Source organism: Macrobrachium rosenbergii, chromosome 21 (assembly GCF_040412425.1).
Source record: "Macrobrachium rosenbergii isolate ZJJX-2024 chromosome 21, ASM4041242v1, whole genome shotgun sequence".
Taxonomy (NCBI): domain Eukaryota; kingdom Metazoa; phylum Arthropoda; class Malacostraca; order Decapoda; family Palaemonidae; genus Macrobrachium; species Macrobrachium rosenbergii.
The window spans coordinates 2119595-2133630 of NC_089761.1; the positions used below are offsets into that span (position 1 = coordinate 2119595).

A 14036-nucleotide genomic window follows, 5' to 3' on the forward strand; every position below is an offset into this window, starting at 1 on the left:
GTAAATATTTGATAATTTTCCATTTAACTTAAAACAAAAAATTAAATGTACAAATATGCTGATTTTCATTTTTTTTAACATTAGAATGTATAGATTTTTTACTGTGTCTGTGATTTTGTAGTTGCTTTTTTTTCTCTGTTATACATGTAGGTATGCTTCTAATAATTTAGTGTTTGTCAGTGTGAGTGAGTTAAGTTTCTGTTTTTCATTGTCTGAAATTAATAATAAATCAGCATTCTATAATGACTAATAAAATGTTCCATTTTCTTTTCTCATTTTCTTTAGGTGATTGAAAATGCAAAGGCAGCCGAAAAGGCGATTTTGGAGAAAATCGAAGCTAACCCAAAGGAGGCTTACTGGAACCTCTACCTGAAGAAGGTTGCCAAGGGTTGTACTGAGATTGACCCTGTCTTCTATCCATACCTGCAGATGGATATCAGCTTTCTGGTACAGAAACTGCAGAAGGCCACGAAAGAAGGAAGACTGACGGCCAGTTTTGATTTGTTCCCGAGCACCAGACAGACGCTTTTGTAAATGGAGTAACATTCGTCCACCAGATCTTTTCCTTCTCACCCTTCTGCACCTGTGCCTGCACCATCCTTCGCACAACCTGAGCAAGCTTACCGGATGACAGGACACCAACTGCCTATGCATGCCCAGAGTCAGCTCATGTCTCCTTGGCCAAGCCATTCCCCCGCTGCTGGGTCATCTACACTGACACAGACTCCTGCTATGCCACCATCATCTGCGGTTCCTTTGGATCTTCATAATGTGAACCTCCTCAGTACCAGTTTCTTGGACGCCTTAATACCGACTACTTTAAGTGCCACTTTGACTGTTGCGCCGGAAAAGACGATGCCTCCAAGTTCGACAAATTAGTGTATTTGTTTCGTGATTTTTTTTTTTTAGTGTGTTCTTTTGGTAGAGTTTTTATAATAATGAAGGTATATTTTTGTAGAGTAATATTTTTTGTAAAGGGTCACATTTAGATATTAATCTGGTGCTATTTTTCCTTTGTTTTTGAGTATGTAGGGAATGTACATTGTATAAGTATATTTTTTGGGTATAATAAGTTGTGTACAATAGTGTGTTCTTTTGATAAAGTTTTTATAATAATGAAGGTATATTTCTAGAGTAATATTTTTGTAAATGGTCACATTTAGGCTTTAATCTGGTGCTATTTTTTCTTTGTTTTTGAGTGTTTAGGGAATGTACATTGTATATGTATATTTTTTAGGTATAATAAAGTTTGCACAATGTTTATATTCTATATTTATTCGTTTTTCCTACAAAGATTAATAACTTAATGTTATTTTCTATAACAATACTGGAATATACGATTATTAAACTGGTTATTAAACTGGATACAAAAGAAGATATGAAATATTTTCAGAACTTCCAATAAAGGAAAAATGACGCTGAAATCTAGTAAACAGTAAAATATATTTGGTAATCATTATTATCATTATCATCATTATCAATTGCTTTGTATGCCAAAATTGCTGAAATCCAGAAGACAAAAGCTGTGTAGAACGGACATGCACATATTTTTTGGCATTTTGCTATAACTCAACAAAGCTGCAGCCTTTCAGTGTGTGACAGGCAGTTTTCCTAGGGTGGCAGGCAGAAAAGATAACAAGACATTTTTTTCCTTATATCATATATTCCTGCAAAGGAACACACCCTGCAAGGAAGTTAGCATAGTCACGCAGGCGGTCACATTGAGCCATCCGAGTCATGGTTGATGTGTGCTGCTGTCGGGAAGCCAGGCTAGGTAAAGTTGGGTCAGACCTCCTGCTGCCAGGTAGGACCTGATGTGTCACTGAGTCATCTTGATCTGCCTCACTCCTGGCATGATGAGAGCTCGTCATAATTAGGTTGTGCAACACACAAGCGGCCAACACCACGGACTCGATATGACCATGACGAAGATGTGTGGGCGTGTGAAACAATCTGAACCAATGGGAGACAAATGGAAAATATTGATTTAATTATTAGATGGTATACAAAAGGTATTTCATATTACATACTTATTTCAACAAGTACATTTTAAATTTTCACATTGTTATAATACAATATACAGAGAGTAATAATTGTGAACAATATCTGCCTGCTTGCTAGGATCCCAAAGGTGTTCTCCACTGTTCGTCTTGCCTGCTCAGTCGAAAGTTGTAAATGCATTCAGGTTTTGTCAGGCATCATGCAGGGTATTGTGTCATCATATACTTCTTAAGAGCGAAGGCGTCATCTCCAAAGAAGAAATAGTCGACGGGGGGGTTCATCTTCAGTTTCATTTGCCAGTCTTTCAGGGGCAGGCAGGTTGGCTTCATGTTTATCCAGCATTTTGCCTAGCTGTGTCTTGGCAAATACACCACCATCAGGCTCGGACCTTATGTCACCTACATCCACGTACCGGAACTTGTACTCAGCATCAGCAACTGATAGTAGAATGACAGAGTAGAACTTCATATAATCAAAATAATGAGTTCCTCCAAAGGCTGGGTCCTGGATGCGAGTGTGTTTCCCATCTATAGCTCCAAGAGTGTGTGGGAAATTCCATGGTTGCTCAAACCCATGGGCTACCTCCTTCCATTCCTCTGGGGTGCTTGGTACCTGCATGACCTCCTCTCCATAGGCAGCCACAATGGCTACAAGTCTCAGGCACAATACTGCTGATTGTGATGGGAGCTAGCTACACGGAATTGGAAGGACAGGCTCTTGTAGGATTCTCCAGTTGCAAGGTAACGTAGAGTAACTGCAACATGCAAGCCTGGCTCAATGGGTTTCCTCCAGAATGCAAGGGTCTCCTTTATGTAGGGTGTGAAACGTTCCACAATTTCATCGAAAAGTCCTCCGTAATCCTGGTAAAATTCCTGTGTAGTCCTGGATTTTCAGCTGCCAATTCTTGCATCAAATTTTCATGGTATTCTTTCTCCTTTCTGCGTTGTAAGTAGGGACTTACCCAGCAACGTCTTGGGTTTCTATGTCTCCTCTTGTGTTGTCGTTCCTCCATGCACCTTAGGATTCTTAACTGCTACATGGCATCGTGATAATCCAAAATGCCTTTTACTAATTCAGGGTCATGTTGGGTCTCAGGTATGAGGTCTAGCAAATCCATGTCCTCCATGTTCTTTGAAAAGAAATCACACAATGAGAGTGGTAATGTGGTAGGAACAGATCTTGCTCTGCCTGCAACTGGAAGGAGAATGATGATCGGAGATGAGTTCACCTGGAATTTATATGGTGCAATCCATGTACACAACACAATTACAATGCCGTAATGCATGTCGCTATGTGATGTAACTACAATACAATTGAATGGCCATAATTTGCCGTTTACACACTACGCCATCCTGTCGCAACCGCCAAAGACAGGGCGTGGCCTAATCATCAGCATAATGTGTGTATGATTACGGATATACGTAGGTTCATCTCGAACTGCGCAATGTTGTCACTATGGTTAATGGCGTATTATGCTGTGGTGTTGTAATCTGCTGAAAATTTTTTTTCTGCCGGCCCCAGATCCGTGAATGCTGGCGATGATCGCCAAAACCAGCCATTATGACATGCGCGTCCTTGAAGTGCAAATGTGTGACTAAGGCATAAGGGCATAAAAATATTCATTAACGGAAGTCTAGCCTGCCTGCAATACGTTGCAGAAATTTCATTTATAGGTTGAACATACTGATAAAATAGTTTCTTATCATGCGGGTGTCACAAAGTTGGTAAGGATATGATGCTTTGTGCAGACTCTTGAGTAGAACTCCAAGGAAGTGTCTTAGATTTAACAACAATTTCTCTTTTTCTGCTACGGTAGTCAGTGTATGATACTTGCTACTTGGTTTTTATACCAGAAAATTCTGGTCATCACTCAACCTCTCCTCTTCTCTTCACTGGTGCCCAGCTAATAAAAGGTATCATCTAGTCTATGGTTGCTCGCTGGTATTACTTTCGGTCATTCTGGGTATGATTTTAATCACAGCAAAAGAAAGTCAGTGCATTATTTGGTAAACAAATTTCACGTTTTTCATAAATGTTTGCCAACAAAGCAAAGCATTTCATTGTTAGACAATTTCACAGATAAATAAATCATAAATAAGCCTTAACGTGAAACAACGAAAAGGCTAGAAAAGATTCTGCAGCTGATAACCAACATACTTTTAGAGAATGCCGGGTTGCAAGACGTGACCTCCAGTGAGCATATCGCTCCAGAGTCCTCTGATCAACTTTCTTCAACAAGACTGCCTCTGTCCTAAGGAGATCAGAAGGCTTTGATCAAGGACTCACCTTAAATAGCATAATGACCTTCTTTAGTTTTGGGGAATATCAACAATGATTTCTCTTGAATTGTGTTCGAAGGAGGCTGCTTAATGGTTTTTACCTTTTTTTTTTTAGGTAAGCATCTTCATACTGCTTATGGGAGCAGCAGAGCTTCTATTTTTGCAATAAGAACAATAGTAAAACTTTCAATATTTCGCTTCAGTTCCTGGATTGTCAGGGAGACTGGTAAATTTGGATGAGTTTTACCTCAGAACTATTCCATAGGTCATCATGAAAGATAATAACTGGTACTACATAGGTATCATAAGTGATCTTACTGATCAAAGAATCAACGACAGTGCTGCCCATAGGTCAGCATCCTTGAACATTGCGTAGCTGCTGATACGGGTTCAGTGGTGCTATCCTTACACTTTCTATTTCAAGAAACGGCGATTTCGCATCCCTATAAACTCCATTAGACTAAAATATGAAGAGTTCAGTCATAAAAAGATAACTCTTAAAAAGATAACACCCCCTTTCTGTCAATCACCTTCCTTCCATTCTTGGTTAACTTCCTTTCTGTATCATTTCTCGTGAGGTCATCAAATCTGAGCAGCGAAACAACTGTAATGGGCTTAGACCAAAATAGACAAATAATATCTATCCAAAAATGATATCTTTTCACGGGATCGTTAATGCGTCATATAGTCAAAATTTTCATCTCAATAATCATAACAGTAACAGCCTTTATTCATCCTACCCGAACAAAAGATTAAAGTTTTTATTGAAAAAGCCAATGCACAGCGCCACTTTCGTTTATCAAGTGATGCTTTTAATCAAAAGAAAACATAATAATTTGTTGCCGCTCTTCCAAAGTCAAACCATTCATATTGCAGTATTACTCACTGCATGAAAACGCGATGTTCACTGCGTGGAAAAATATACCAACATAGAACTGTATGAAAAAAATGTATTTACACTTTCATATATTCTGGCATAACGACGTGTGATAAATTCATAGTGTACACACACACCCATTCACTCACACACGCACGCGCACATATATGTACAGTATATATATAAATATACATACATATATAAACATATATATATATATATATATATATATATATATATATATATATATATATATATATATATATATATATATATATATATATGTATATATATATATATATATATATATATATATATATATATATATATATATATATATATATATATATATATATATATATATATATATATATATATATAAACATAGGAAGCTGGCATAAAATTCCAGTTTTGCTACAGTAATGGAGTGGGATAATGGGAAAAAAGTGCAAATGGTGATACAAGCAACTGATTTGGCATGGGAACTCTTATTATCCCCATAAATCAAAATCAACCTCCAGCTACTTCAATATTTGGCTATTTCCAAGATGGCTGACACTTTTCGAAAATGGCGGCAAATTTGGTGTATATTTCAAATATTTTCATTTTATAAGCCTATAAAAGTTGCATACTGTACATATAATGACTGAGAATTTGTATTTTGGCATTCTTACTGTCAGGAAGAGATAAAGTGAACCCATCTTTCCAATATGACCACCATATAAACACTATATTTCCAAAATGGCCGCCAAAGATAAAAAAGTATGTATCTCTTGAGAGAAACCAATATGTTCTGTGTATCAATTAGTTTTAGCAAGTGCAGCTGCAGAGAGCTATGCAGCTAAGTCCAGATTTGCAGCACTTGCACCTGCCATGGCATTAATTTTGCAGCCACACTTATTCAGTTCTTGGCAAGATTTTACTACTATTGGCAAATCTGTCCAATACAGAAACCAAGTGCCTTCAATCTGTTGCCATCCCCAGTGTCTTGGATTGGGCAAAACTGGATGGCATACTAAAGACCTGGCACCAAATGTGCCCCACTTGAAAGGCAGCTCTCTTGCAATGCTCTCTAAGAGCAGCCCTTGTAGGGGGAATGCAATCATAAGCTCTTTGCTTTCTTGCAAAGAGATCAAGTCTAGCCTCATTTACATTTTTATACGAACTGCTTCTGTCGTACATTAGTACCACAAACTCTTCAATAATTTGCCGGTCTTCATCTTCTACAGCTGCTGGTATTGAACTTAGTTTGGTGAAGGTGGGTGTCCTCACCCTTTTCACCAGTGCTCGGATGCTGAAACAAAGTTTTGTGAAGGTGGGTGTCCTCACCCTTTTCACCAGTGCTCGGATGCTGAAACAAAGATATGCCTGTCCCATGGAAGGATGTTTGTGCAGTTGTGGCACTTGGATTATGGTCCAGATTGTCAACAGCACAAGTTGCAAAGAGTCCTTTCTTAGTGTCGTGGGGCAAACTACTTCTTCCTCCACAGCCCTTGTTACAACTGCTTCTCCTAACCCTTTAGTCAATCCCAGAACCCTATCATAGCTGATGCTGATTCCATGGTGATGGAATGTATCAATTAATTGACGCTTCATGGTTTTTGCAAAGACCAGGAGACCAATATATATTAGAAATGGAGGTTCTCTTGACTTGGAATGTCTGGAGAATGTTGAAGATGCTGGATTCTTTCGACAGTTGAAGTGCAAAAGTTGTGCTAAAGCTAGATCAGTAGGTGATGTTCCATATTTGAGTTGGGATTTTATATCGCCACCATTTTGTAGAACACTTACAAATTCCAACAAACTTGGTGGCACAGATTCTCTTCTAGTGTCTGCTGTTAAGGTTCCATCAAATTCTATCTCATGTTCAAGCATCTGTTTCCTCAATATCTTAGCTGCTTTGGCCACGATTAGTGCATCATTGCAGTCACATGCCGTGGCTAGGGCTTCTCCCATTTTCCGTTTGTAGGCAAACCAAATTTCTCTTCCCTTTTTAAAGTCCTCCAGTTCTGGGATGTGGGCAAGTATCTGTTCTTTCAACCGTGTTCGGTGCACAAAGGAAGCATCAACATTTAGATGTTCCAGTCTTTGTTTGTACAAATTATAAAGTTCTACCATTGTAAAATGGCAGCACCCATCTGTAGTCAACTGCTTGTCTCTTAGTACATCTCAAGCTCAGCAAAAGCATGGGCACATGCCTCTTGTCTGTACTGCACATAATCATCTCCAATTTTCTGGGAATTTAGCCAGGCCCTTTCCCTGTTGTGCACACCTGTCAGACAAGATGGGTGATACTCGTACATATGGTCCTGAGAAACAATATCTCCAGCGCTAAACTTGACCAGAAGTTGCAGCTTTTCATGTAAAGGCAATATCATGGCCAACTGTAAATCTTTGATTGGTGCTGGCTGGTCACAAATAAAGTGTATTCCTTCTTTCTCAGTCTTAGATTCTTCTGCATCTTCTTCATCTGCTTTCTGGCTACTACGTGTGAATTTTGCTGATGGGGTATCATCTTCTTTTGTCTTACACAATGACTTCCTTTTCCTTTCTAGTTTTGTTGTTTTGAACTTCAGCATACATGATTCATGATATGTTGCTTTGTTATTTTCAAAGGTCTGCAGAATTCCATCACCTTCATCAAGCCTTTTGGGATGAAATGGTATTGGCATAGCATTTAACTAATAGAATTCAGGAATGTTTGTAGCAAGGCTAACATAGCCAGCACCAAATGCATCAACTAGTCTTTCACGTGTGTCCTCTTGGCACAGGCAACAAAGCTTCCAGTTAGTCGAACTATCTCCCTTCCAGAAAGACGTTGACTTCCAAGATTGTCATGCCATTGCTTTTGTTCTATAGGCCGAGTGTTTATCCTTTTACCACCTATATAACATATATGCACTTTCAGATATGGGATGCAACTAGGCTCAGATATGTCATAATCCTACCCCTAGCACAATCATTCATCCGATGCTACTTAATTCTCGTGTGATCTGTACACCATCTAGAAGACTAAAGCCACATCTTCCTTGGCTCGGCTCTCCCGCGCTGGCACATCCTGTCAATTCAGGTGCAGTTGTTTAACTTTGAAGTGGGGCTAGCTAAACAGCATTTGGGAAACTAATAACAAATCTCTGCCATTAGCTAGCACTGAACCCCATGCTGAGCTTCACAGCTATAGTGTCAACCTGGTAGTACACTGACACTACACTATTACACTTTTGCATTAAACTTATTACCCATTTTTTTTCCTAAATGAGGATGAAAATTAATTAACTGGGGATTAATTGATTTCTAATCTACAAAAAATGAACTGATCAGGCTGAAGTTACCCCAAATCCATGTATTATCCGACCTTTAGCCTCATATATGAGCTTAAGTACCAATTTTTGGCATTTTGGCAGACATTTTTGATATAGTGACAGCCATCTTGGATATTTCTATGCAGAGAAATGATGTATCTACATATATAAAGGCTTGTTTTTAATATTTTAATATAAACTGTGAGTGACTTAGGGATTTAAATGTGATTAATCAATTAAATACCAATATTCAAATATCCACAGGACGCCCATTTTGAAAACCTGTCGGCCATCTTGGAAAATGGCAAAATTTTGTGTGGCCGGAGGTTGATAATGAGACCAAGGGACAAGAAGAATAGTTGAGCCAAGTTTCATGCCTGTATCACCATTTGCACTTTTCCCCTATTTTTTTGTAGTTACCCGCTCCACTACAGTAGGATATTTTACTTGACAAAATTAGCAGGAAAACAGTTGTTTTTAAAATAGTTTGCTAAGAATATATATTCCTTGTGAAACATATCCCAGTTAGAAGTAAGCCGTAAAGCTCTGTGGAATAATGTGTAAACAGAATTAAGTTTAAAATTAAAGTAGCATGAGCTATAGAAATTCGAGCCCAATCCGGTAAAAGTTCGTTTTCTAAAAACAGTAGTGTTAAAAGCATCATTTTGCCTTGTAACAAGGACGTCAGCTTTCCTTCCTTGACTTCCTTGTTACGAGGCAAAATGATGCTTTTAACACTTAACAAAGGTATTTTAGCAAAATCGACCTAACTAATTTGCAGGAAGTTCAAACTTGGCACAGTTGTACATTGACCTACACTGATTAAAATATTAAAAGTCCTTATATATTGAAACTGTGCTCTAGCCGCCATATTGGAAAATGGCGGCCGATTTTCATATTTTCGTGTTTATCTTCTAAACCGTTAAAGTTACGGAAAATATGCAGGAATTAAGAAATATTCCTCATAAAAAAAATCATTTAATAAGTTTTCTTGTAGGATGAATAATAAAAAAGTTACGATGAAAACTGTATTTTTCCCCCGTGCATAAATGCAAAACAGTACGCATTATCAGGTTAAACATGAAAGAATAATAACTGTTTAAAAACTAATACACATATAAGTGAAATCATCAACTTCATGAAATATTTGCAGTCATTATTTCAGTGTTTATAGAAAATTCTGATGGTACGGCATACCAAAACAATAATAGACATTTCCAATCAAATGAAATAAAACTTTTCAATTCATTTGGTTTATGTAATAACCAGTTTAAAAATTTTCTGAATTACCAGAAACACTTATCTGCCGGATAACATCACAATATACAGTGAATATTAACTAATTCATATCTTTAAGAGGTTACCGAGAATATTTTGATAATACTGAAAAAATAATAATAATAATGTTCATCTGCAAAAGTAAAATCAATACATTCTGAGTCTGTTCTTTTTATGCAATACTGAAATGACATTGTTTTTTTCTAATTTTCCAGAAATATAGTGCATTACTGTTATATCTCATCACAGTTGGCAAAAAATAATTTCTAATAATGAATTATCCTATGAATATCAAAATTGCTGTACACGTTTTCAAGCCTGTTATTTCACAATTTTCCAGCTCAGTATTCTGGTTCTTCTAAAATTATTTCAACAATTATTTCACAAAAATTATTTCAACAAATTATTTCACAATTAGTTCCTTGGCATTCCCCACGCATCGCTAAGCAGTGCATACCGAACTGTGTACATTTGCACCTCTTGTTGCATGCAACCTTGCAATCGCATGAAGCCAGGTTCAGGAGTTTCAAAGGAGCCGCCTCTTTGGTAGTAGGGATAGGTTTCAGTGATTTTTCTATCATTGACCAACCCCATTTTGTTGGATCCAGGCAGTTTCTAAGCCATTCCTGTATTTGCAAATACACTCTGTACTGCAGCTGTGCTGGTTGGGGGTAAAGAGGCCAGTTGAAAAGATGAACTTAATTTCTTCTTTGCAGTAATTCTATTATACATGAAATATCTGAGCTCATTTAATGACTTTGATTTAGATCCATACCATTTAAGAATAATCTTTTATAACATCCCTGCTGGCATCCCTCTGATTGAATATTTTTATTTGGTGTCGCAAAACCTGATTATTTTGCAGAAGTCTAAGTGCTCTAACTTGACCTTTTTTTGTACAGTGCAGATGTTGTGCCAGACCCAATCATGGCATAAACATAAAGCAAAATGTCACAGCTTTCACCCATATGTGTTTTCTCTGTCTGAATGTTGCAAAGTTTGTGAGGTCTAGCTGATTTTCATGGTTTAAGATACCAAATGTCATGATCTTTAATAGCCAAAGCAGTTAAAAGCACAAGCAAATCAGTATCCTGCCCGACAACAACATTTGGATATTTTTTTAGTGTGATCAAGAGCAATTTTGACAATAACAGTATCTGCATCACTTTCGGCTTGTAGAGCTGAATAACCTTTGTTTTTCATTTTAAGCATAACAGCATCAATTAGAGCTCGTTTATTTATTCGGTTTGCTAGAAAATCTGATTGTGGAATAGTAGCTGGTGTAATTTCATCAAATATTATGCTTCTTGAGGTTCTCTTTGCTGCTCGGCGCTCTTGCTCAACTGTTTAAGTTGTGTCTCTCCCTGGATACCCATCAACAAGTACACTGCAGCGTTTTCCTTAATGGCTCTCAACATAGCTTACATACAAATCCAGTATCTGACCAAGTGTTGCTGGTTTTGGCCAAGGAAAGAGTGAAGAGATTTCCACCATCTAAAACATAATATGGGTTAGAAGGTATCAATAAAGTCTCTTTCTGGGAGCAAAATGCATTCAAAAAGGAAGACTTTCTTCCTTTCTTTAACTGTGAGGAATCAAATAATGATGGAGGTACACTTGCTAGCTTCTACTCGAAGTACTCTTTTATTTCCGTTTTACTAACATCCAGGCATAACGTTCTATGAAAGAGTTCTTGTTGCAAGTTTAGTATCATATTTTTATTATGCATCTTTATTGTGCCTGATGTTAGTTTAGACAAAGGAACAACTTTCCTCTTTCGCTGCAGGTGAACATTAGAATAATTACTTCCTGAAAGTGAACTGATGGTTTCTTTTCCTATTTCCAGTGCTCTATCACATGTTATTGTTTGGTCTGCCTGATAACTGAGGAAATGGACTATGTTCATTTAGCCAGTTGATAACCTTGCTAAGATCATCATTATCTCTTGATATTCGAGATTTTCTAGATTCTGTGTTCAGCAGAACATTTTTTACATCGACCCCAGTAAACTCTGATAAAGCCTCAGAGATCTCAAAACCAATTCAAGCTGATGACACCCACCTCTGTAGAGTTGAGTTCATCTGTTATTCCCGGACCACGAGTAACCTAAGCCCACGAATTGCTTGTAAATAATAATAATAATAATAATAATAATAATAATAATAATAATAATAATAATAATAATAATAATAATAAAAAATAATAAATAATAATAATAATAATAATAATAATAATATTATTATTATTATTATTATTATTATTATTATTATTATTAGATTATTATTATTATTATTATTATTATTATTAATATTATTTAATTTCTTGAGTCGATATATCGCCTTTTACAGCATAATGCATTTTTCATAAACGTCAAACTGCTTTCAAATACGTAAATATGTTATAATTAAGTTATTTAATTGGACATATCTCTATTATTTTTATTTCTACCAGAAAAATTGTTCCTACCAATCTTTGCTATTTTTTAAAATGGAAAAATTTTTAACTCTTGAAAAATTTCTGTATTTGCAACTGTTTACAAGTTATTGCAGAAAAACAGAATTTCGTCTGCCATTTTCCAAGATGGCCGCCGTAGCACGGCCTGTATCGATGAGGACTTTTAGTATGTTCTTCAGAGTGGCCTAAAGAAACCACAGACAAATTTTCATGTTCCTGCAAATTTGTTAAGTCGAATGATGTTTTTTTGCATAAAATTCCTCGACTAACTACTGTTTTTAGAAAACGAGCTTTTACCGGATTGGGCTCGAATTTCTATAGCTCATGCTACTTTAATTTTAAACCTAATTCTGTTGACACATTATTCCACAGAGCTTTACGGCTTACTTCTAACTGGGACATGTTTCACAAGGAATATATATTCTAAGCAAACTATTTTAAAAACAACTGTTTTCCTGCTAATTTTGTCAATAAGATTTGCCGAAAATTACTTAACAATTTCTTCTCCCCGCCAGTAAAATATCCTACTGTACCAAAACTGGAATTTTATGCCAGCTTCCCCTATGTCTGTGATAGTTATTTTAAAAGCAAATTCACTCAAGTAATACAAGATAATTTTCCTGCCATAAAAGTTAACCTGATTCCGAAAAATCCCTTAACCATCCGCTCTCTGTTTCAGTTCAAGGATCGTCTGTGCCCTTTCATGTCCTCTTATGTGGCATATAAATATATTTAACCCAGGTGCAACTCTGGGATTTATGTGGGATCCACACGGAGGCTCCTAAAGGTGAGCATCGACTGTCATAAAGGGGTCAGTTTCCGGACAGGCAGCAGACTCACGAACCCGGAACATTCCAATATAAAAACTCACGCAAAAAGCTGCAAAACATACATTGAAAATAAAGATTTTAAAATCATCGGACAAACACCCAACACCCAGGAATTGCCCATTTTAGAGTCCTTATTGATCAAACAACTGGTTCCCCCATTAAACACGCAGTCAACAGCCACTCCCCTTTTCTTGTCTTGAGGTGTCTTTTCTTCTTTTTTATTTTTTAGTTTCCTTTCACTTACGTTTTTTTTACACTGGTGGAAGGTTGGTCCAATAGTTTGTGAATTTTAATATATCTTGGTTTTTTAAATGTATAATTTTGGGTGTGAAAAATGTTCAGTTTGAGTTTTATGCTAATTATGTGTTGTTTTTATCTATTTTAGAGCCCCTGGAGATGTAATTATATTTGAAAATTACGAAACGTCGGGAAAAAAATATGTATAAGAAGAGCAAATCTTAATTGTCCATCAGCATACGTGTTGCATATAACGGCTATGCCACTCCACAAAAATTATATACACACACACGCATATATATATATATATATATATATATATATATATATATATATATATATATATATATATATATATATATATATAATCCACACATCGGATGAGGCACCCTAGTAGGGTATGTGTATGTGTACTTTTAATTGTGTATGCTGAATGCTCCATTTTACATTATAACTGTAGATGTTCTGATGATGTGACCACGGGTCAAGAAACGCGTCGACAATAAATGTATGTCCTGGATCTGTATGTGTTTCTACCTTGTCCTTCCTAATTATTATATATATATATATATATATATATATATATATATATATATATATATATATATATATATATATATATATATATATATATATATATATATATATATAATTAGGCAGGAGAACGGCGTAGAAATACATACAGATCCATTACATACATTTATTGTCGACAGGTTTCTTGACCCGTGGTCACATCATCAGGACATCTACAGTTATAATGTAAAAAGGGCCACTCAGC

General features: G+C 36.4%; 1 protein-coding gene across 1 annotated transcript; it reads right to left on the reverse strand.

Annotated features, from left to right (window-relative positions):
* Positions 1 to 2244: 2244 nt before the first annotated feature.
* On the reverse strand, positions 2245 to 2619 carry LOC136849809 (uncharacterized). The gene has a single exon (XM_067123242.1). It carries the CDS (start codon positions 2617 to 2619, stop codon positions 2245 to 2247), a length of 375 nt encoding a protein of 124 aa, XP_066979343.1.
* Positions 2620 to 14036: the final 11417 nt, after the last annotated feature.

Coding starts and splice junctions, on each gene's coding strand:
- LOC136849809 (XM_067123242.1), bottom strand. CDS start 2,619: ATGCAGGTACCAAGCACCCCAGAGGAATGGAAGGAGGTAGCCCATGGG.